General features: G+C 43.4%; 1 protein-coding gene across 6 annotated transcripts; it reads right to left on the reverse strand.

Annotated features, from left to right (window-relative positions):
• Positions 1 to 2,321: 2,321 nt before the first annotated feature.
• Positions 2,322 to 14,879, reverse strand: SIVA1 (SIVA1 apoptosis inducing factor). 6 transcript variants are annotated; one of them, XR_014852419.1, is made up of 5 exons: positions 14,534 to 14,879; positions 14,248 to 14,424; positions 13,447 to 13,606; positions 12,544 to 12,699; positions 2,322 to 9,547 (listed from the first exon to the last, which is right to left on the reverse strand). XR_014852419.1 is itself a non-coding variant. In XM_085061215.1 (4 exons), exons 1-4 carry the CDS (start codon positions 14,691 to 14,693, stop codon positions 12,675 to 12,677), a joined length of 522 nt encoding a protein of 173 aa, XP_084917341.1. In that variant the 5' UTR covers positions 14,694 to 14,879; the 3' UTR covers positions 2,322 to 12,674. The 6 variants fall into 6 exon arrangements, 2 of the variants coding, with proteins under 2 accessions (XP_084917341.1, XP_084917340.1); XR_014852418.1 differs by having other exon boundaries at positions 2,322 to 9,998; XR_014852416.1 differs by having other exon boundaries at positions 2,322 to 11,719.
• Between the last annotated feature and the right edge of the window lie 9,603 nt (positions 14,880 to 24,482).

Below are 24,482 nucleotides of genomic sequence, written 5' to 3' on the forward strand. Positions count from 1 at the left end.
AATGTAAAGAACCTTGTTTCTTCAATGTTGCAAATGAGTGTTTGTCTTCCACTTTGAGCACAATTTTTTTAATAACAGGGAGGTTAATTGCCACGAGGAGTAACAAGCATGGAACACACAGTGCCTGTAGCGAGCAGGAGCTTATTATCCCCCTGCAGCTGAGTGTGCAGACGTGTGCTTGCTGTCTGCTGCAGCACATGCTGCATTCTAATCAGGTGATGACTGCTTGCTCTCTGTCCCAAATCATTTTAAGCAAATGCAACTTGTGACAGTAGTTCCTGCTTGACACTTTTTAAAATTTCTGTAACTGGTCACCACCCTGGTTTTGTGAGCACAGTGGGTTCTTTCTTGAGGTCCAAATCAAGGACTTCATGTGTAAAAACTCTACTTCCGTCTGTGGTTTTTCAGCCTGCATATAACTCAGTTCTGTTTCCCCTTTGCTGAAGTGCTGCTTCACATGGGTGTTTTTTTGCCTCTAACTGGATTTCTCTTGCCTTCCCCCAAAGATGGGCTTCGTGTTAAATGTAACCCCGGTTTCCACACTTTGTTTGTGCCTTCTGTCAGGTTACTGTAACTGCTTGTATGTTGCATTTCATCTGGGCTTTGAGTTTGTTTCAAGAAGATAAATGGAAATACAGCAGTTGCTGTATTTTCTGCATTCTGAAGGTCTCTCAAATTCTCCACATACAATACATTCACCCTGCAGAAGATACAATTATTTTTATGCGGGAGTGAAAATTCTTCACAGAGGACACACAAACCCCCAAATGTGATCTGTAGTTATTTGTAAACTCCCTGTATCTATTCCTTTGTGCTGCTGTGTCCTTACAGTACTGATGCTGTTAGCTACAAAGTTGTATAGTACTGAGAAAATCTAACAGAACAAAAAATAGTGATTGTGATCTTCAGCAGAGTGCCTGAGAGTTCATCGAAATTGGATTAAAATGAGCATGAAATCCATTCTTAAACATGCTATTTTAGAGAAAGGCAAAATCATTAATACTGTTCTTCCTTCATCTTATTAAAGTGCAGCAATTGGAACAAAAGGAACACCAACACTTGCTTTGCTTTGCCTGAGATGGATGCAGGCAGGCTGGATACTCTGGGCTTCCTTCTGGCCTGACAAGGGGAGAAAACTGAGTGGTATTTCCCCTTTTAGGAGGAGGGTGATGTCCCAGAGGTGGTTGGGCACTGGAACAGCTCCCCAAGGAAGTGGCCACAGCATGACAGAGCACAAGAAGTGTTTGGACAATGCTCTCAGGCACAGGGTGTGACTGCTGGAGATGGTGCTGTGCAGGGCCAGGAGTTGGACTCGATGATCCTTGTGGGTCTCTTACAACTCAGCTGATTCTGTAATTCTGTGATCCTGCTCTGCATTAGGACTTGCTGTGCTTTAGAGGCTCCTTACCCCAAAATTGGCTTTTTATTTTAATTCAGTGAGGCGCAGATCTGACTTTGAAGAACAATTCCATCACCTTCTCCCACACACTGGAGAAGGAGGGCTGGAGATGATACAGCACTTGAGTGATTTTTTTTTTTTAAATAGCTGATGAACTTTTCTCACGTTTGATAAGTTGCTCCAGTGACTTTTAAAGGCTTTATGTAGAAAGATCAAAACATGAGCCCTTCAATGAACTTCAAGAACAAAAAATGGAGTGATATTATCAAGGTGGTTGCAGCACACAGTAAGTTTTCCATGTGGTATGTTCAGCTGCTGTGATTGTTCCTTATTCTGATATTATTGGGAGAAATGAAACTAAACAGGAAGACAGGAATACCTGGTGACAATCCAGTAAAGAGTGTAAAATGAAACTGAGTAAAAACAGAACAAAGCCTCTTGGAGCAACTGCAGACTGGAAAGTTGCAGAGGAAGGGAAGTGGAAGGAAGTGGAACAAAATGTACTTATTTATTCAGGTGAGGTCATAAATTTAATGTGTAACTAAGATAAAGGGATTAAACTTAGTATCTCCCTTTACTTGACTGTAAACTTAAAATCAGGTTACCTTTCCAAGATTTTAATTTCTGTGGTGACTTGCTCAACATGAAGGAAGTGGAGATCAAAGGTGGCTGCTTGGTATTTAAAATGATCTTTTAAAAAAAATTCCAGTAAGCAGCAAACTGAGCTGTAATGAGGGTGATGCTTCCTGGACTGCCCAGTGGTTTTTGAGGTAACTTTGAGAAACCTGTCACACCTGTGCCCTGTTTGAGGGAGGAGAGGCATCCCAGCAATGAAGGAAAGCACCAAGTTTGGCTGGTGGTCACTCAGTGTCTTGGGGTTCCCCTGTGCAGAACAGTGGTGCCAAATTTCTTTTCACATCACTGATAGTAACTCAGGTTTTATTAGCAATCCCTCAATAACAAAACACAGGTGCACGTTACAAGAAAGGAAGAGTCAACAAGGACACTTCAAACAGGAAGAAAAACCAGGATATAAATCCATTCACTTTCCTAACGGGTTGAGCTGAAATTTTCTCAGTGCTGAGCTGCACATGTCTGAGCAGCACCAGATCCAGGCATGCAGGCTGGTGGAGCCCCAGGCACCCGAGGGCTGCTGCACAGGAAGGCTGGAGCAGCACAAAGAAGCTTCCAACTCCCCATCTGGAAAAAGCCCCCACAGGAGCACAGGCAATGGCAATGCCATCTGTCTTCTGCTGAGCAGATCTCCTCTCCTGGGAGCAGGAAAAAGCTGGCACATGGAGGTGGGCTTTCAGTTCCCTGCTGCACTGAGGTTGGATGCAGATTGCTGGGTGGTACCTGTAGAGACCAGCCTGCACTGTTGAGTCCCTTTTCCCTTTCTCCAGTCTGCTTTTTCAGAATTCCAGTTCTCCTTATTTGCCTTTTGACATCATCCTCCTGTCTCTTCCCAGCAGACAAGAAACAATGGATTCCTTCCTCTTCTCCCTCACTTTAGTTCTTTTTTTGTGCCTTACCCTGTTTCTCATCTGCTGCAGTCCCTTTTAGAGGCTGGCTTATCAACTGACAGAGTATGTTTTTAAATAATTATTTTCCTCATGCTGGATGCTCCTTGGGTCACTGTGAAGACTTCATTTGACCCAAATCCATAAGAACACTTACACTCTCTGTTCAGACTCATATCCTCAAGTTTCGTGTAGACTCTTGACTGATATGTTTTGGCATGAAATATTGGCCTAAACAAAGAAAAGAGCAAGTCTCCCACTGAGTTTTGAAGTGATTCCCTATTCCTATTGATATTTTTAATAGCAATTCTGCTGCAGGTAAGAGGGGGAAACATGCCCAGTGCCTTTTGTCACACACTCTTGCTCCTTTAGTGGAGTTAGAAGGGAAGAGATTGCTTCAAAGAAATATTTGATTACCCCTTACTGTCTGGCGTCCATTTCTGTTACATGGCATACCTAAATTTGTGTGGATTTCTAGCTGATAAATGTAAGAAACCTGGGGAAAATGAAACAGAAGGTTTGTTGCCCTTTATCTTGCTTCGCTTTGCTTTGTGGTATGAATTATCAATTTTAACCTATCTAGAGCTCTCTATAAATGTAGAGTTAAGTACCTGATAAGACACTAAATGAAAATTGCTGATGGAAATATTTACATCTTCTCTTTAAAACTCCTACAAATGCTCAAGAACTCTTTAAAATGTGGGAAACTAAAACCAACCTACTTCAGCATCCTCGAGTTCATGGCCTCAGTCTGCAGCCTGTACATCCTGAGACCAATTTATCCCCTTTCTGCTGGTGTGAAAGGCTTGCAGTCCAACTCAACAATATTGATAAAACTCTTGGAACTCAAGACTTAACCATGTCTTTTCCCATCCTACTGCAGAACCACAGAAAGCTACCCTTCTCTGGCCTCCAGCCCACCTTATCCCCTGGGAACCCACTGATCTCATTTTCTAAGAGAAACTGAGGGGGATTTCCTGCCAGGCAGCTCTGTGGAAGTTGCCCAAGAAGTTTTAACACCCTATTCCTGGATGACACTGTCCCATCCTATAGTTACCCTCCTTGGCTCCAGCTAGTCTGCAGATGCAGGTTCAAAATAAAATCAACCTCCATTCTGCTCCCTCCCCCCTTATTTGGGCAGCTAAGTGAAATCCAAACATACGGACTCCATAAATTCTTTGTAAACGGCCTCGTGTTAAACACTCAGCCAAAGCAATGGTTATCATTAAACAAATAATGACACCACTGGAGCAGAACACAAATTACACACAGGGGCAGATCCTCAGCTGTGCAGCCCACTTTGCCCAGTGACACCAGGCTGATTGACACTGGTCCCTTGGGCTTGGTGTTGGTGCAGTCAGCTGCCTGCTGTGAAACCAGCCAGGAATCCACACAAGCCTCCTGCAAGGCTTTTAGAGGTGCCCTTGAGTCCAAACCCTGAGTGAAAGGATGTTCTGCAGTGTTTGTGGAAAAGCAGGACATGAACACTGGGACAGGCTGCCCAGGGAATGGTAGAGTCACCATCCCTAGGGGTATTTAAAAGCTGTGTTGATGAGGCACTTGGGGACAGGGTTTGGTGCTGGGCTTGGCAGTGCTCGGTTAATGGTTGGATCTGATGAACTAAGAGGTTTTCTACAACCTAAATGATTCTATGGTTCTGTGGCAGCAAATTTTCAATAAACACAGATCATGATCAAGAATGCATCCACAGCTAAGCAAACCAGAGTAAAACAACTGAAATAAAATACTGCTGGAGACAGGTTTAAATATAGACTGACTCGAAAGCACGTGAAGAGCTGTACTGCTGCTGGGGCAAACTGTCTCTCAGTAATATGAAATGCCACAGGGAATGTGTCAGAGTAGTTTGCTACAACAAATAAACACACACACCCCCCAGCCCACTGAATTTTTTCAGTAATTGTAAACTCTCACATGCAATCTAGCTAGTCCCAAAACTTTCTGAACAGTAATGAAATTGTGGAGCATGTTACATTAAAATATGTATCAAAATAATAATCTTAAATTTATGTCACACCTTCCAAGGAGCTCAGTTCATCACACTTTTACTTGTGTGGCATCTGACCAGATTGTCAAAATCCATTCTTACAGGGTGCTGCAGGGTACTACAACTTAAGTGATTCATGCATGCAGCTGTTGGAACTGCTTGTTGGGTTGTGAAAAAGCTCGTGGTGCCAAGTGCTGATCTAGGAGAACTCAGATCTCCATCAGCCGCCTTGGCTCCGAGTTGTTACTGAACAACAGATGGTAGCAGGAGTTAAGCAAACTAAGAAAATATTCTGAGTTAAAGGCCTCACAAGAACTGAAACTCTTGAGAAAATACAGAGAACAAGTGTTGAGGTTTGAACTAGTTTTCATGTCCAAGTGATGTATGCCACTAAACTTCAAAGGGTATTCTCATTTCTGGCAGTATTCATCGTGATGGAAGTTTTCATTTAACTTGGGCAGAAGAGACCACGTTTGGAATTAATATCACAGACATTCCAGATACAGCTTGAAGCCACAGCTCCTGCATATTAAGCTGTACTTTCCACTATGCCTTGCACTTAGGAAAAGATGAAAGAACCCCAAATCATGTTGTTTTGCAGTAGATTACAACCAGCAGCAGCAATGAAGGGACAGCATTATGAGCACTGATGATTTCTTCAGCAGAACAAGAAGCACTGCAGTTCACAAATGTGAAACTTGTTAGTTCTAAGGGGAACAGAAGTGCACAGGCTCTCCTCACTGTGTTCTTAGCAGCAGCATCAGCACAGAAGGGACAAAGACAGTGCAAGATGTAAGAAAAACTGTGATTGTTTGATCCCAAACACAACAGGGGGATGTAGGAGAGTGCACGGAGTAAACAGAGAGTGAAGTCTCATACCAGTGAAGAAGGAAAGTCCCTCTAACAAGATGTACAATAACTTCCAGTTCTTGGTCTCACCAAGACAGCACACTCCAGTATCAGATAGGTGAGGAACAAAAGGTATTCTCAGGACTTATAGAAATTTGTGTTTAGCAGTGCTGATCCATAGCTGCAGGAATAAAGCAATTTTCTATAATACTTCTTTACTCCATGCCCTGACTGAGTAAGAAAGCTCCTGCATTCCTGTGACTCATCTAAATACACAAATTTCTTTAAACCAGCTCTGTAAGCAGCAGTACAGGTGACTACGCCCAATTGAGACCAAGTTCTCTCATTTTCAGAGAAGTGAGGACTTCCAGTCAACAGAAGAGGAAACAATTTATGGAGGAAGTATTCAAGCTGGCTTTCTTCTTTTAACATTTTTGGGAGGAGACCATGAAAATCTGCACATAGACTACATATTTTCAGCCTTACATTTTGCCATACTTTAACTCCTTATACTGGTCATCCAAACTGATCAGAGTCCCAGGTTTCTAAGCTTGTTTTTACAGCATGTAAAAACACTTTAAAATCCATTTTGGGGCAGTAAATAATCTTGCTGTCATGGAAAGAGAAATCAGAACAATCAGATTACTCATTTGGGGAGGTATTACTCAGTGCAAGAAAGCGTGGGAGAACCAAGTTCCAAAAATGAAACTCGCTGGGACAAGACACATAAAAGTGCATTAAACTCTGTGTGTAAACTACTTGGTTGAAAATTGAATAATCTGTTTAGGCTGAGGAATCAATACTCTGCAAAGTGCTGCACTCTACAGCACATCCCACCAAAACACCAAAGGGTATGAGTAAGGTTCATCATATCAGTAGTTCTAGCAGAGTAAACAGGATGTAAGAGTGGACATACTCAGACCACATAGCCTTGTACCAGTTCCTCATTTCTGACAGCAGCAATCAATGCTCAGGAGAACAGAAGAAGGCAGCAGATCTCAGAGTGCTGAAGAGTTTCAACAGTACTATAAACCCCTAAGTGTATCCAAAAGCACCACACCTGAATACGCAGCCTTGCAGCCCTCAAAGAATTATGAAATACTTGTGCTTTTGGTAGACTCTGAAGAGCACAGATGTGCCCCATGTGTGACCTGGAAGTCACCAGGCTTCTTGTTCTATTGTGTTGTTTCTCTGCACTGTAGGGTCTCCAGGGCCAGGAAACCTTGTGTGCACCAGTAGCAGCTCTGGATCTCTGGCCATATTTTATGAATGGTACAAAGTATTTGGGATTTTAAATTTAAAAAAAAAAGTCTGTTTTGGGAACATTTGGTTTTGACCTACAGGTTTATGAAGGGGATGTTTTAAAACACACTTCCTCCCCAGACGTGTATTCCAACTACTACAGTTTCAATCGAGCAGTGAGGACCTGAAAAAAACCCCAAGAACTTGGGTAACAATAGACACAAACCCAACATCGTGCTGCCACCATGTGCCTTGGAGATGAAACTTCTGCTGAGAGGGTTGGAGGAGGGATTATGTTTTATCTTAAACCTCTAATCAGATTAAAGAGCACTTCTGCACAAGGAGCCGCTGGCAGCTGTTGGAATTCAGTGCAAGTTCAAGAGAAATCGTGCAGAACAGATCAGGACAGTACCTGGTGACAGCGTGTGGGCTCTGACATGGCTGTGCAGGTTATCAAGGGCACACCTGTCCTCAGAACCTACAACTGTGTCTTTGTCAGGGAAAGGAGAAACAGAAAAACATCTGTACTTAGAGAACAAATGAAAAGGGATCATGATTTAAACTATTATACCTGAATAAAACAATGTAAGAAAATACAATTAAATAAATCCTAAAATTTAAAGTAAATCCTATAATCACAAAATGTTCAGGAAATAATAAGCTCTGCAAGAGATCAGTAACTTAACATCTATCACAGGGTTTTAATGCAAATCACAACCATGAGAACTAAAAACTTGTAATAAAAGTGTAAGACAATAATTTGATTCCAGCTGAGGCTTTTCCCAGAGGAAGAAAACAAGATAACAAAAGCCCAGAATACACACCACCAGCAAATATTAAAGCTTGTATTACAACTGTAGCAGTTCAAAATGCAACCAACCGTAAAAAGTATGGTCTTTTAATATCTGTCAAAATAAAATATCTATTAAAAAAAAGGAAGAGTTATATATGTGTGTGCATGTTAGCCATTAAAATATACAACAGTGTATGATCACTTTCACCCTATTGCACTTTTAATAACTTTAAATAGAAAGTAATTTAGAATAATTTTCTTCCAATTTTCTATCCACAAGAAGTATTTGTCTTCAAATTACAATGTTCCTGGTCATTTTCTAAAGAAACATTTTCTGAAGCCTCTTGGCTACTCTTAATAGCCTAACCAATTTGCCTCACTAAAAACAATGTTCAAAGCTTTGCTACATTCCCCTTCTCAGTAATGAACAGCCCTAAAGAGAGTGGAGGAAAGAGCACCAGGTAACTCAGCATGGGGGTACACCTGGTCTTTTTCAGCCTTACCTGTCCTCATTTAAGAGCCTGCTGGGAGAAAGATGCTCTCTGGGAAGAGCCTCCCAACATCCCTCTCATTTTCCAAGCTGCCACACCCGAGGTTGTGCTGCAGAGTTTGGCTCTAGAGTCCTTGTTCTGCAGGAGTTTTGTTCTGCTCATGTCTGAGTGCTGCTGTTGGATGGGTTGAGGTTTTCCTCCCTTTGGCTGGAAAACCCCACACGTTCCTGCAGGAGCCTGGAAGCTAAGCTTAGTCTGACAACCAATGGAAAAACACTGCAAGGAACAGAGGACAAAGCTTGACAGACACAGAATGAACCGTGGAGATATTCTGTCACACTCTATACCAACTGGAGTTTCTCCAAGCACTGAGGGATTCATGTCCAGCACTAGTGGAATCCAGGTGGGAAAGTACAGGCAGCACAAACAGCTTTTAGTTGCAGGGTTTGCCACGATGAAACAATATTACATCTAACCAAAAGTTACAAAGCAGCAGGATGTGCAAGTTTGTACACATACTCCATACGTGGGAGCTTAATGACAGTTAAGTTTTGCTAGGATTCAATTTTTTAATCCAGTTTGATCCTGTCAAAACCCAAAGCCATCATGCAATGACTAGTAGGGAGCATGGTGAAAGAGAGAAGTATTTATTCCTTGCCTGGTGCTGGCATCTGCTACCTGGTGCTGGCTGCTGTCTAACCAATCCAACCAGAGGCCAGTTGTGTGTTTTCAAAATAATCAAACCTAACAAACCTAAGGACAAAGCTACTGCTCCCTTCTACTTGGCTGCACCTCCCCAAAGAAAGATTCAGCAGATTTAAGTCCTTTGCAGATTGCTGCCACTGCTGAGTGTCCCACAACTGATCACAGCAAATACAGCACAGGAGCAAAGCATAAATGTCTCACCCATATTCAAAAGGAAAAAAAGGACATTGTCTTTCACTCACACCTGCATAACCTGGGGTTTGTGCCCTGCACTAAGATAAAATACAGCTGCATGTCATTATCACCTGTTCAGAGAGAAATACAAAGGAAAGGCTATGAAGTGGCTACAAGTCCTACAAGTCAGGGCCCAAATGTGTAGGACACTAAAACAAAATGAGGGGAAGAAGCTGAGATGCTGGTTGTATTAAACAAAAGACACATCAATCACAGAATGGACAGCTAACATTTTTTTATTTTTCACATTGTCTGGACCACCTGTAGAATGACTCTCTTCTTGGAAAGAAAGCAGACTTCTGGCCTGAACTGCAAAATAATTGGGAATTACCATGCACACAAGGACAAAAGCTACTGAAGGAGACAAATCCAGTGTATTTGTTATTTTCACTGAGCGTCTTTACAATGTTGTGAGTTTGTTCTAATACAGGCTGCAGATACTGGAGACTACTGCAGACATTTACCACCTTAGACTGTCCTTAAATATCTGGTGTTTATGAAACCAAACATTTCTAGAATTTACTCATACATTAGTCTTAAAAGAAATTGCTTTGTCCTGATCAGATCAGATGACTTCCTTTTAAACATAAAAGTGTGCTCTCTGAGACATGTCACCAGTAATGATATACAGGCCTCAGAAGTTTCTCATCCATCTGTAAAATCATTACTGCAGGATATTTTTACCCATCAATATGCTGGCTCCTCAGGGGATCGCCTTCCCTTGGAACAGCAGGCAAACTTTGATTTTTGACACTTTGCACTGAGTAGGAGGGGAAGAACATATGATAACAAAAAGGCACAGTATTAAACCCAATTTTCTGCTCAACTAATAAACCAGACATTTTCTCTGCATCTCCTTTACAGTCCTAGGGTGTTGTATTGTAACTCTATTACAACTCTATGATCAGTAGCAACAGACAGGGCCTTGTGAGGAGGAGTTAATCAGCCAAAGAGAAAAACCTTTGGACCTCTCACCCAAAGATTTTTCCCTTTACACAGGTTTGGGGTTTTTTTTCTCTGTAGGTAATATAAAGATTTACAAAAAATCCCCAGCCTTACCTCCTATTGTTTATCTGAGAACTGCAGGACTAGAAGAACTTTCCTGAATAATATTTGAGTCTTTTGGTAGACACAGGCAGTTTTCTCGCCTTCTGAAGCCAGAGAAGTGGATGTGGTAACCACTAAACCCCATTTCTTACATGTATGATGCACCACCCCCATGCAAGAGTTGGCCACACTGCTCTGTGCTGCTCCTGCCCTGCTCCTCCCAGCCTCTAACCTCCTTTCAACCCTACTGCTTTTCTCCTCCCAGCTCTCCACACCACATTGGGTATCTATCCTAATGCACAACCATCTTTCAAGCAGCTAGAGGATAACAAATAAGAACATTAAGCCATGAAATTCATGTCATTGTTTACAGAGGACAGCTTTCTGTGAAATACAGCAGTGACTAAATGAGCAAAAAACCCATATCTATCAGCTAGTTTGAAACACAAATCATTTGTAAACAACATGTCTCATCTCTCCCAGAGCCTAGAAGCAACACATTATTTTCAGTCTCACCCTCAGGAGAGAGTAAGAAAAGCAGACACATACTTAAAGGTTTCAGTCTGAAAAATACGCTTGACTGAAAAACACTTTTGTTCACTGCTTAAAGCTTCAAATGAAACAAAGCCAAGTTTTAAAACTCTTTCCTAAAACTAACATCTAAATGCTGTAGGCTGTAGGTTTTTCCCATCCATAAAACTCAGCTTTGTGGTTTAAAACGATTGTCACAGGAGCAACATTTTTGTCTGCCCTATGATACCTGACAGCCGGGAACTTCACCAGAGATCTGCCACCATCCTGACTCCATTTTTTACAGCTTTGAAAAGACAGATAATGCTGTGGAATTCCTGCACATTCCAACTAATTCTTTCACTACTCACCTGACTTGAGACTTTTTGTTACAGGGATGAAGATAAGAGACATTTTCCAGGTGCTCAGAATGAAGGCTGGAGTAAGAACCAGTAAAGTCTCCCACTTCAGCTGGCTCCAAAACATGCAGAACAGGGAAACTAACCAGATCCATCAGCACATCTAGGCTGGCACAGATGGTCAGTCTAGGCTGGCACAGATGGTTGAGAGTGATGTGACACCCCTCAGGAAACCCTAAAGGGCACAAATGCTTTTGAAGTGTCTCTGTATGGTTATACAAAGTGCTACACAGGCTAAAAACAATGTCATCCTGCACCTCACTGTGGCTTTTGATACATCCAAAGCCATGCCAGTGAAGCTATGAAGAAGTGCTGCTCTCCAGCAACAGCCACCCCTACCCTTTGTTAAAGTATTTACCATTTTCTTTGGGTAGCTGCAGTATTCTGACATGGAAGTACCCAGAATGCTTCCAACTGAATGTCAAATAAAAGTGTCTCCACGAGGGAGAAGTCAGGCTCTCAACTTGCACTGCAAGGGCCTTTCCATCTCTTCAAATAGGAATAGCTGAAGTGGAGAGAAACAGGTGAAAAAAGGCTATTCCACCCAAAACATACTAATCACAGTTGAGAAGACTGGGAAACATGAGTGGCAGGATTTGCTTCAGGAATTCAGGGCAAAGAATTTGAGACAGACCATTAGCTGTGCCACAAAGATTTCTTTTCTTGTGTGTGTCAAATCTATTCCTTTTATCCTACAGCCTGAAATCAGCCACTTAAATCAGCATTTTCCTGAGATAAAGACCACTGTAGATTTCTCTTAGGCATAACTGGCTTACCAAATGAAAACCCTTTTTTTTATGAAACATGGCAAAATCAGTAAAAGAAAACTACTTTGAGGGGCTGTCAAGTACTACTTTACTTCACTCCTACATCACAAACAGTACTAAGCCTCTGCAGCGATTTGAAAGGAAAATGAGGAGTGAGCTGGTTTATGGAGATGTACACCTGAGTGCTGACCATTTTTCAGAGCACTTCATGAGCTATTTCTGAGTGAGTATTCAGGACAATATGAAGTTTACAGCGTAGATGACCAACTCACACAGACAAGTTGCTTTCCAAGAAAGACCTTTCAGTGAAGGCACTGGAAAATTCAATATTGAGAAAAGCTTTTCTGCTCCAAGCCTGGGGTGCTATTGCTCTTTCTATCAAAACTACCATAGAAAGATTAAAACCATTCAAGCTGTAAGTAACAACAAGATGTTTGTGATAGCTTAAGAAAAACTTAATCAGAATCAGCAAATTCACTTATTTGGAAAAGCCTTTAGGCCTGGCTGATTTTCCTAGTTAGCTCACAAAGAAAATGTGTGTCCAGAATGGATTCACACTCACCTGAAAGCACAGAAGGAGCAACTGATTTCTATTCTGATCTCACAAAAGTGTGTCCTAACATGACCAACATGCGGAGAGAACATTCTGAATTCTGTATTACATCAGGAACACCAGGTAAGAGCATAGAGTGGTCACTTCCAGACAGGCATATCACAGCTAGGGAAAAGGAGAAAGGCAACTCAAAATAATCTAGAAAGCTTTAAAATATAAATGTTTATTTAGCTACAGTATTTAAAAGTACAATATAAAGATATAAAACATATAAATTTCATAACTAATTCATATGCTAAAAGGATTAATTGACCAGATGTAAGGAGGAGACTTCATGAAATTCATGGACGTTTTAGCCACAAGGGTTATTTCATCAAGTTTCAGACTTGAAATATTGAACAACCATTGCAGAGAACTTGCTCTCCCACATCACCATAACTAGGGAAAAGAAACAAAACAAAAAAACCAAAAGAAACAAAGTCAGTGTGCCTACTGTTTCTGGAACATAACAATGGCATTCTATTCCATTATTGACTGCAAGCACGGGACTCCCACACAGCACATTCACTACTTCTTTATATCACAGAAATGTTGACAACAAGGGCAAAAAATTAAGATTATTCCTTAGGAGTGCATGCATCCAGCACTGGCCAGCATGCTACATTGCTGGTAGGAAAGCTAGAGAAATTTTTGCCTCCTACAGCATTTAATAAGAAGCTAAACTAGGCTTACACTAAGGTTGATTAGACTGCCTCGGAGAGGCATCTTGGTTTGCATGTTTCAGACAGTTTTACTGATGCTAAAGCATGGGAAGATTTTAACTTCTTTATGCATATGTGCTAGATAACTACTGGATCCAACTTTTAGGGCACATATAATTAAAATAAGCTTCAAAACTCGAAAGGCACTTACTCGACAGTGGAGCACAAAGAGCAGGTAACCGTGTTACAGCAGCTGCAGAGCCTGCTGCAGCTCTGACACACCAAACGCTCACACTGCGCGCACGCCTCCTTCACATCGGCCGTTCTCACACACGACGAGCAGGCTCTGGACGCTCCCACGGGCGGAACAGCTTGGAAAAGATTCGGTAAGGAACTGATGAGCTTTACAGCAAGGCAGGGAAAGCAGCTGAAGCCCCGGGAGGAGCAGAACGCGGCGTATCAGCGCACAGCTACAGGTGGCAGCACAGCGCGGGGCGCTCGGCAGGCAAAGGCACAGGGAGCGCCGCTTGCAACTTTCTTGGTTCTTTCTCTGCTCAGTGGCGAGACAATAAGGGATTCTAACATGCACGCGGCAGTTCCGGAATCCGTCAGCTCCAATCTAACACTTCCTCTAAGGAAAGTCAATAAGGAAGAACTGCACAGCACGCAACTACTCATGGTAGTACAGACCCCTTTGTGAGAGGAAGCGAGGGGCAGCGCTTGTCTCTGTGGTGACCAGGGGCAGGAGATGGCGCGAGGCTCAGTCAGGGGAGGTTTAAGCTGGGTATAACGAAAAGGCTCTTCACCCAGAGGGTGGTCTGGCATGCAACAGGCTCCCCAGGGAAGTGGTCACGGCCCCAACCCTGGCAGAGCTCACCAATCATTCGGACAACGCTCTCAGGCTCACGGTGGGCACGATGGGGATGTGCTGGGCAGGACAGAAACTGCCCTTCGAAGGGTCCCTCCCAGCTCAGGGTATCCCGCGGCTCTGTGACACACGGCGGGCACTCACCCCTGTCCGCGGGTCGCCGCCGCAGCTTCCCGTCGTGGCCGATGAGGAGCTGCCCGCTCCAGCGGGAACCCTCGCCCTGCGCCTCCCCGGCCGGCCCCGGCTCCGCCGGGCGGGCTGCGGCCGCCGCGCCCTCCATGTACGCCTGGGCACCCCTGAAGAGCAGCCGCCGAGTCCTCTCTGCCGGGGGAGAGCAGAGCAGAGTTAGGGGCGGGCTCCCCACGACCGCGGGCCCGGCACATCCCCCGGCGGGGCGGCCGGCCCGGCGCTCCCCCCGCGCCCCGCTCACCGAACACCTCCCGCCGGTACTCCTCGCCCCGCACGCCGCGGCTCAGCTCCCGCAGCCCCACGCGGGTCTTCAGCTGGAGCGGGGCTGCCTCCCCGAAGGGGCAGGAGCGCTTCGGCATGGCCGGACAGACCCGCGCCCGCCCCGCCCCAAGCCGCGTCATGGCCGCGCCGCGCCTCCCCGCACAGGCCGGCCCGGGCCTCGGCAGCCGCAGCCGCTCCGCTCTTTCCGCGGGAAAGCGAAAGCTTCGTCCGCAGCGGGAAATTGCCCTTCCCGCCGCGTCCCGAGGGCTCGGCGGGGTTGGCAGAGCACTGGGCCTGCCCCTCCGCCCCGCCCGCTGCCACCGCCCGCTGCCACCGCCCGCTGCCACCGCCCCTCAGCCACCGCCCCTTAGCGTCACCTCCGTGCGCCCGCGGCGCCGAGCGGGACCGCGGGGCAAAGCGAAACCGGCCTTGGGACTCGCGGGTGGCGATAAACCCGTAATCGGGAGTGTGCTGAGCTGAAAGGACCCACAAGGATCATCGAGTCCAACTCTTAGCCCTGCACAGGACATCCCAAGAGTCGCACCGTGTGCCAGAGAGCATTGTCCAAACGCTTTCACTCTGTCAGGATTGGTGCTGTGACCGCTTCACTTGGGAGCTGTTCACTGCCCAACCACCCTCTGGGTGAAGAACCTTTTCCTAAACCTCCCCGGACACAGTTTCGTGCCATTCCCTCCGGTCCTGTCGCTATCACCAGAGGGAAGAGAGCAGTGTCTGCCCTCCTCTTCCCCTCACGAGGAGGTTGCACTGCAGTGAGCTCTCCCCTCAGTCTCCTCCAGGCTGAACACACCAAGTGACTTTAGCTGCTCCTCATATGGCTTCTCCTCAAGGCCCTTTATCATCCTCATGGCCCTCCTTTGGACACTCCCTAATAGCTAAATGGCTTTTTAAAAAATATTATTGTGGTCACTAAAACTGCACAATATTCAAGGTGAGGCTGCCCCAGCTCAGAGCAGAGCAGGACAATCCCTGGCCTGGCTGGCCATGCTGTGCCTGATGCCCCCCAGGACAGGGATGTCCCTCCTGGCTGCCAGGGCACTGCTGACACGTCCCACTTGCCATAGACCAGGACCCCTAGGTCCCCATTTCCCAGTCCGTCCCTACACCCAGGGTTACCCTGTCCCAGCTGCAGAACATGACGCTTGCCTTTTTAAAATTCCATACCGCTGGTGATTGCCCAGCTCTCCCATTTGCCGAGCTCTCTCTGCAAGGCCTGTCTACTTTCCAGGGAGACAGCAGCTCCTCCCAATTGTGTATCATCTGTGAACTTACTTAGTATCCCTTCAAATCCTGTGTCAGATCGATTATGGACCCTCTTTCCCCTCCTCTGCAGGCCGTCAGGGCTACACTGTGCTCACTGAGCTCTTTGTGCACCCTAAATGCCCTGCCCGGGTTTGGGCTGAAAGCTGTTGAACCAACAGAAACGTGCACAAGCATGAGAATTCACTTTTTGAAAAAACACCCAAGAGGCTGGAGAATCCATCTGGCCAGGGGGCTCTGGTGGGCTCCTCAGCACCAGCCAACATCAGGAGTGGGTTCACCTCTTGTGGGCACAGTGAGTCTTTGGAGACTGTCATTCAGTTTCAGCTAAATCTGGAGTTTCCTAAGACCTTTTCCTGTGAAAGGGAATTACTTTGCTTATTACAGGTGGGTTCTGTAGTGCCCCGCGTGTGGTTTCATGGGTTGAAAGCCTCAGATGCCATTCCAAGTACCAGTGAGTCTGGTTACTATGTATATTTTGAAAATACATTGTTTTCCTCAGGGCAAACAAGCTTAAAACTGGTGTTGGAGTTTATGTGCTTTGTTTTGTGTCACTTGAAGAAGGTATCTGTCAAGAAAACTTTATTTCTTCCAGAGAGGTCTCTGAATTCAAATTTTTCCCTGTATGTACTGGGGGATTCAGGACAGAATCCCAACCAAGTACAGGAGTGATTTTTCCGCTGAATGAACTCACAGTCTGCTAAGGGTGAAGGACTTGTTCCTGGTTTCTTTGTTTTGTCTGGTCAGAAAAAAGTAATCAAGTAAAGATGTACATTTCTTCCTGAAACAAACAAGGAAACAAACAAAGAAACAAACAAAACTCTGATCACCAAAACCCAAACATTAACAACCTCCCCAAAGAGTAGTGACAGAATCAATATTTTTTTAAAGGCTTTCTTTCATTCAGAAACTCATAAAAATAGTCAATGTGCAATTTCAATACTAGCACAAGATTTAGAACGGCAATCATTTATATGAAAGTAAAATTAGGCAAGACATACAACATAGATCAGTGTGTTGAAAATGGGCCACAATACCTAATGGACTAACTCTGCTCTGGTTTCATTGCTTGAGTCCTTCTAAAACTATTGAGACACCAAGACCAGTAGAACTGAGTACAGTATCTACAGCTGTAGAATCACAGGCTGTCCTGAGTTGGAAGGCACCCACAAGGATCAGCAAGCTCTGCATCCTGGCTCTGCCCAGGACAGCCCTAAAAATCACTCAAATACCTGACAGCATTATCCGAACACCAAAATAGTAAGAGTGAGCTGGCTGATTTTATACAGGTTAATGGGATTTTTTTTGTTTTTCTGTAGAGTTGATCAGCCCAGCCTTGTGGTCTGTGAAGTGGAAGCTATGGTTGTAATTCACAGCAATTCCCAAAAATCCCTTCTGAGCACCAAAATCTTACTCCTGCCACTCTGTCTGTAAAGATTTCTGCTTTGGCTTTTTTCTTCATGTACTTGCAAATGCATGCTTAAGAACGTTCAGCAGACTTTTCCAACTGCATATTGAAAACTCTTTTCTTTCTGGTCTTTTCTTTCTGTTTAAGGAAACTACATTGTAAATATTCATAAGCTAAACACTGATGTTCCTGAAGCTCTTTGGGGAATATTGGCTAATCAGAATGCAATTACAGTTGGAAAGAGCCCTGTCATGACAGAGGACAGTGAATCACGTGTTTCATTAACATGGCATGGGATAATGTGGATGAAACTTGGCTGTCTGAGAACTGGATGAAATATGAAGAAAGAACTAAAAGCACTATTCCACTTGTGAAGGAGGAGTGCTCTGAAACACTGATCTCAAATATGAAGTAGATTTGAAAAAGAGCAGCTCGTGCTGCAACAGTGCTGCTGGTGCTGTCAGTGAAGAGAAAATTTAAGGGCACTTTCACAGAATCACAGAATATTCTGAGGTGGAAGGGAATCATAAGGATCATCAAGTCCAACTTTCCCTGAGGGCTGATTACATTTGACACATTGCCACCACCACCCCACAGCAGGAATGTTCTGCTGCAGCTCTCTGAGTCAGCCTCGGGTGGTGACATCTCTTAATTGCTTCACAAGACTCACCTTCACCAACATCTGTTACTGACCAGCTACATTCTCTTTGCAAGCTATGAAGGCAAAATAATTCTGTCTGCTCTGTACCAGCACGCCTGAGCACCCTGCAGGGAGGGAATTGGTTCACCTGCCTGTCTCCTGAATTTTTAGGCAGTAGAATGGTGCTGAGTGTTTTATTAGTTTCAGAGCAGTGAGCCTTGAGGAAGATCCACTGGTGATTTGGAAGTAGCAGAAAGGCTGAGACCTGACCTGGTAAAGCTTGTTGGCATTGAGTGTTCCTGAAAATTAATGCTGGTGATTTTTCAGGTTAGTTGATGAGATTCTGAATGTGAAAAAGCAGCTGAAGCCCATCCTAAACCAGTGAAGGTAACTGTGAAATATCTTGATTTTGTTCTCCCCTTGAAAACCTTTTCATGAAAAAAACCCCAACCCAAAACCCAGACAATAAATATTACAGTATGTTTCTTGCTACTTTGCTTTTCCTATGCCTGTGTGAACATTACAGACAAATTGCCTGGTTGATAGCTTGGTCACTTACAGCACAAAAAAATGCATTTCATATATTTTCAACAGTTTCCATTTCCTGTAGGCAAGTTTCAGGAGCAAAATGGACTGTTGTTAAGTCTGTTTTTCCTATATTTTATTTCTTCTTCCAGTGCTTCAAGAAATTCAGGACAGACACAGTAGAACTCTGGGTGCCCCTTATGTCTATTTTTATGAGGAACAGTGAATAACAATTCCCTAATGACTCTCTGAAAAACATCCATGACTATGAAGATGACTGTAATTCTTCCCCATTTTTTATTCAAGCTGAAATATTTTGTTTACATAGAAGCACTCATTTGCAGTGTGTCCTGATCCACATAATAATTAATATTAATTAGTTAATTACTAATAATCATTAATATTAAATAAGTATATAATATTCTGACCTGAATTACTGTAGACTCTGCAAAACATGTAGATTTAAATTTTTATACTCCAGCAAGCAATTACAGATTTAAAGATTTGTTTCTGATCCATCTGATCCACCTGTGAGACAATCATAATAAATATTTATCTGTCAGTCAATGCTTCCAACTACTCCAAAATATAATTAGAAATGAACAGACAGATAAAAATCACAGTGTAAGTCAAAGACATTGTAATCCAATATTAAATGCTTTTTTAAAAGGAAAAGAACTTACAAGCTTGGGACAGACAAAATTGAAATTCTGCCTTGTGTTTTAGACAGGGTCAGGGAAAATATCTAGCATAGCAGATTTGGCTTTTTGAAACAAAATATTTATCATTCTCACTTCTTTCCCTCTATACCATGTCAGAAACTTAGAGTAAAAAGTCAAGGTGTTCCCTTTCAGAAACAGGTGGCAGGTAAATGTCAATCCAGGCCTTAAAAATACTTTACCTTTCCCTTCAACTTCACTTATACCAAAACCCTTCTCTCCATGTCATTGTAGTAAAAATTCCCCATTTATTTTATTATGTCATTATTAGGCCATTTAGAAAGATATTGAAGCGCATCATCTAGAGCTGGGACTCTGCCTCCTACACCTCTTGAAATAGGAAGTTTCCTTAGTTGAATTGATATAAAATGAGTGGATTTTTGCCAACTTGCTGGTTCTTCTCTAATATTTTCATGCTAAAATGGTTAAAGGAGTATTCTGGAATTTCTTTCTAGTGGAAAGTATATTATAGTAGCTGATGTGGTTCGCCATGTGCCAGCATGCAGCCTGTGTTATGTGGGATGGACTATCAGGATGGGCACATGTTCCCCGTTAGTCTTTGGGTAAAGCACCACACCCCTTGTACTCAGTCCCACTGCACTGTCCTTTCTCTGCTCTGCAACATGGATCTGAAGATAAAAAAAACCCCTCCTTGGACAAAACTGCTTTTCCTGGAAGGGCTTGGGGTTGCTCCCTTTCTTCTGTGTCCTTTTCTTAGTACATCAGCTTTAACAGACATGTTTACAGCTCAGATCAGGGGCTATAGACATTATCTGTTCACAGTGCATGTTGTTTTATGAGGACAACTAGCACAGAGATCATGGCCTCATCTTGATGAGCTGGTTTGTGCATCCAAAAAATATTTGATAAGCCAGTGATGTGCGGAATTAAGGGCTGGCTCTTGAGACATGCTGCTGTTAAGCCAAGGCTCTGCCATCCTGGCACCCTGGCCAGTGCTTGCTCTTAAATTGGCACAGCATGGTTGAGTTTCAGGGCATGTTTCTGTCCTGCCAGTCCTGACATACACCAGTGCTGCTCAGCAGATCAGAACACCCAAGGTTCCCACTCACTAGAGGGCACCCTCAAAACTATAAATTATTTTTGCTGTTACAAAGATGTTATTGTTCCACTGATGGGTTTACAAAAGGGCTGCTTTCTCTGGGTTTTTTCATGGTTGTTGTTGTTCCTGGCCCTTCCATAGTGTATTTTCATTTCTGTTGCAGTTTTCTTTCAGTTTGCTTATTTTGAGATTATTTTAATCTGTCATGAAAAAAGGAATATGAACTGTGACAGTGAGAACTGCTATTGCCAACCTAACATGGTGCCAAGTGTTCTGGTTTCTTCCTCTATAGGCAGCAATGGTTTTGATTTAATACTAGGTGGTTGTCCTAAGAATTCTTTAAATCTTTTTCCAAGTAGTGCTATCCATTATTCACTGTGGATTTACGTGGGAGAGGCTCTGAGAGGTAGCTCTGTCCTTTCACTATTCCCACACAGTACAAAACATCCTCTCCCACATGACTTGGTAAGGGCTGGGCAAAACAACCTTCCTCCCTCCACATTGCAGCTGCATACAGCCCTGCTCTTATTATTTTGTTGTGGAAGGGAATCCTTGCTTTTAGACTGCTTTATATGTTATTCCTCATATGCTCTCCTCTCTCCATTCCCCAGAGCAGCCGTTCAGCTGGAATAACTCAGGGTGCATCCGCTCAGCTCAAAGGCACTGTGTCAGTGCAGGCTGGCCAAGAACCCAGCTCTCTGCACTCACTGTGTCTAACAAACCATCCCCAGCAGCAGCCCACAAAGTGTGTTTATTTTAAATATGTGTGGCTGTGTTGTCAGCCCTGCATAGAGAAGATCTCTGTGCAGAGAACAGAAGCTGCACAGAGTCAAGGCGATTCCCTGAGCATTGCCAGGATAACATGCCACAGCTACAGGGACCATCACAAGGGCTAATGTGGAAATTTCCTGAGCACAGCCTTTGCAGATGAAATCCATTTATGCTGGGAAGTCTTGAAGGCACTCATTCTCTTTGCTCTCTGCTGAGCAGTTTGCAGGAGCGGTGTGGGATGAGCTGTAAAGTAGTGACCAGTCCTAGGCCTACCATCCAGGGTGCCAATTAATAGATTGAGACCTTTTTCTGCTGCTGGCATGTTTCCTCTGCATGGAAATCATCAATGCCTGTTGCGTAGGGCTCAGACTTTCATCAGTACCAGCTTTAGTGTTTTAATTACATAGAGTGTGGCAAATCAATCTCTAATAGACAAAATGCCTTATCCTATCTGTAGAGCCCTAACTAGCTAACTTCTTTTATTTCTTTCACTTGACTTCTCTTCCATGTACATTAAAATCTAATATAACTTATTCTATGTATTTATGCCCAGTAGCTTCTTATCATGTATACACGTTAATATTTTTCCTTTATTGTTTTTCAGCATGAGGACTTCAGAGAAAGTATTGGTGTGACACAATCCTGTCCTTCTTTTTTTTTCCTGTCAGCAAGATTTAGAAAATCTCCAGATTGTTGGTGGTGCTCAGTATTGCCTCTTTCTGATTAATTATCACTACCTAAGCTGTAGGAAGGGCTACCTAAATATACAAATGTATCATCATTGTAACTGGTTTGTAACTGTAACTGTAACTGTAACTGTATTTTGGGAATGGGTTTGATGTCTTAGTCCCCTTTCCAATAATCTCCTTTAGAAGCTACAGATAGAAACTTAATGCTGTTTCAGAATGACAAGGCAAACCTTGTGTGAACTTACTCAGTAAATGTCTTCAAGCTATGTTTTATCTCACACAGACATGACTGAGGCCCTGTTGGTACAGCTACAAACTGCATTCCTGAGTTCTGAAAAACCCCAGCTTCCAATGAAAACATGAAACAGTGATAAGAGTCATAGCCAAGGTCACCGCAAGGGCACAGCCTCAATGGCTGGGACAAATGAAGCAGAAGAAAATCGGAGTACAAAATCTGAACTGCACTGCTTGTTTTCAATGCTGTGTGGTGGTAACTGAGCAGCAAAGCTGTTACTGTGGGATTGACATACACTTGACTGGGATCATAGTGAGTCTTACTTGCAGCAAGGAAGAGTCTTGAAACTAGAATATCACATCATCTCCCCAATTCTCCCTTTTTTCTTCACCCATTTACTTAGGACATAAAACATGCCAGTACAATGGATGCCAGTGGATATGTAGCAGGAATCTGTAATACTACTCATCAACATAAATGGGAAATACATTCCCTCCCTCTCCTGGCCATTATTCCCCTCAGCATTGCTCAGTAGACCATCTGCTTTATTCAAGATGCAAGTGCACTGTTGATTCATACTCATCCTGTCATCCCATTTAAACCTCAGGTCATTTTTGGCAGAGCTGCTCCTTAAGCAGATGCTTCCCAGCCTCTGCTGAGACATGGGGAACCCTCTGCCCTTTCCTGAGCTTCAGCAGCTTTCCATGGCCCAGCCCCCAAGCTTACCAATGTCTTTGCCATTTGTCAGCCAATGCAGAATTCAGAGCTCAAAGGGCAGGTTTCCATTGATGGTAGAGGGCTGCACTATATTAAGACTCTCAAAGGAAATGTAACTCTAATTACTATAGGTTTGACACTGGGAGTTTCCTCTTCAGAAGCAAAGAACACCATGAACCACCTTTTTATGATCATGACTGGTAATACACTCTGTTTCTGCATTTGTCATTCTGTCAAATTCACCAAAAGCTGACTCCAGCACCACTTGCATGGGATCTTTTTCATTTATAAGCCAGCCAGGATCACAAACCTCAGTGGCAAACACTATTTCCTCACATTTGAAGAATTAGGCCCAGATTGCATGAAAAGTTTTGTCTGCTGTAGGGGAAGATGAAGATGGATACTGCCACCTCTGTTGGAAGGGCATGTCTAGTGGACTGTATTCTGCAGTCCTTAAGAAATCATGTCTCCAGTGCCTCTGCCCAGGGTATTTTAAGGATTTCAGCAGCCACCTAAAGTGTCTGAAGTGCTCTGCCACTCCTCAGGCACTGTAAAGGTATCACCTGAAACCTAACACTGCTGTCTGAGGCACTATTTACAGCCCTGCAATGTAAACTCCGATGTCTGTGCTCAGTTCCTGAAAGGTAATGCCTGTCACAGGAAGGCTGCATTATCTTGAGACTGTGAAAACATTCAAATACACAAGTGTTTGGGTTTTCTTTTTCCTGAAAAAAGACGTTTTCTTGCCAAACACATTTATTTAGACTGTTAAAATTTGTACTGCTTTCCACCACTGAAAAATGCACCTGTTGGCCAAAATTTTTTACATTAATGGAAGATACAATGTGTCTGTTCTTACAAAGACCTTCTTTCCTGTTTTCTTTTTCTTACCATCCCATAGAGCTGATGGCCAAATATTTAATGAACAGTGTCTGCTCCAGAAATCTAGAGATATTAATAACACATGAAGATATTTTAGAACAACTAATTTCCTGTAAGCATAGAAGAGATCAAACGGCAAAATCTCGAAATCTTTATGTAAAACACGCTCATTATCAAAGCTCGTTTGTGATGGACCAATGATTTGGGAAGAAAAGGACCCAGTTTCTTACCTCCCTGAAGCAGGCTATACAATCCCACTTCTCACATGCCATGAATCCATGTAGCACTATGAGCAGGCTCCATGCCTCAGTTTCCTCTTTGTCATTGGCAACCTGGGTCTAATAAAGAAACAAATCAAGCACTAACACACTGATTAGTGACCATCAAACCCACAGGTTACACCCCTGACAGACTGCCACAAACAGGCATTTCTAAAGGTAAGATGGCTGAAGCTGGATTTTCTTTCCTGTCTGATGCCCAGTTAAAAGGGTGATGTGAGCTCATCCTTTTTGCCAACATCTGACACTAAACAAGCTCACTGATAGACATGAAATGTTACTGTACAGGAGGCAAGGCCACTTTCACAGGGAATACTGAGTGGGCTTGAGCTTGACCCCATGTAAAGTACTACTGTAAGAGGTTAGGGACAGGAGCATCTATTTTTTTTCCTCTGTCCCAGTTACCAGACTCAGCTTTCCAGTTTGGGTTTGGGGTTTTTAAAATTTTTTTGTGTGTATGTGTGGGTTTTTTTGGGTTGTTTGTTTTTTTATGTTGGACATTGCCAGGCTGACATGGATTTAGATGACACTACTTCAGATGCTTCAGCTACCAAAGACCATTCTATATGAAATTAGACATATGTGTATGTCCATATATATATATATATATATATATATATATATATAAAACTCATGCAAAGGAAATAAAGCAATACTGATTGATTAGCAGATCAATTCTCAAACAGATCTCAGGCATTGACCTGCTGTCATTTACTGGTCAAGTCAC

This window comes from Lichenostomus cassidix, chromosome 5 (genome assembly GCF_008360975.1).
Source record: "Lichenostomus cassidix isolate B80296 chromosome 5, HeHo_3.0, whole genome shotgun sequence".
Classification (NCBI taxonomy): domain Eukaryota; kingdom Metazoa; phylum Chordata; class Aves; order Passeriformes; family Meliphagidae; genus Lichenostomus; species Lichenostomus cassidix.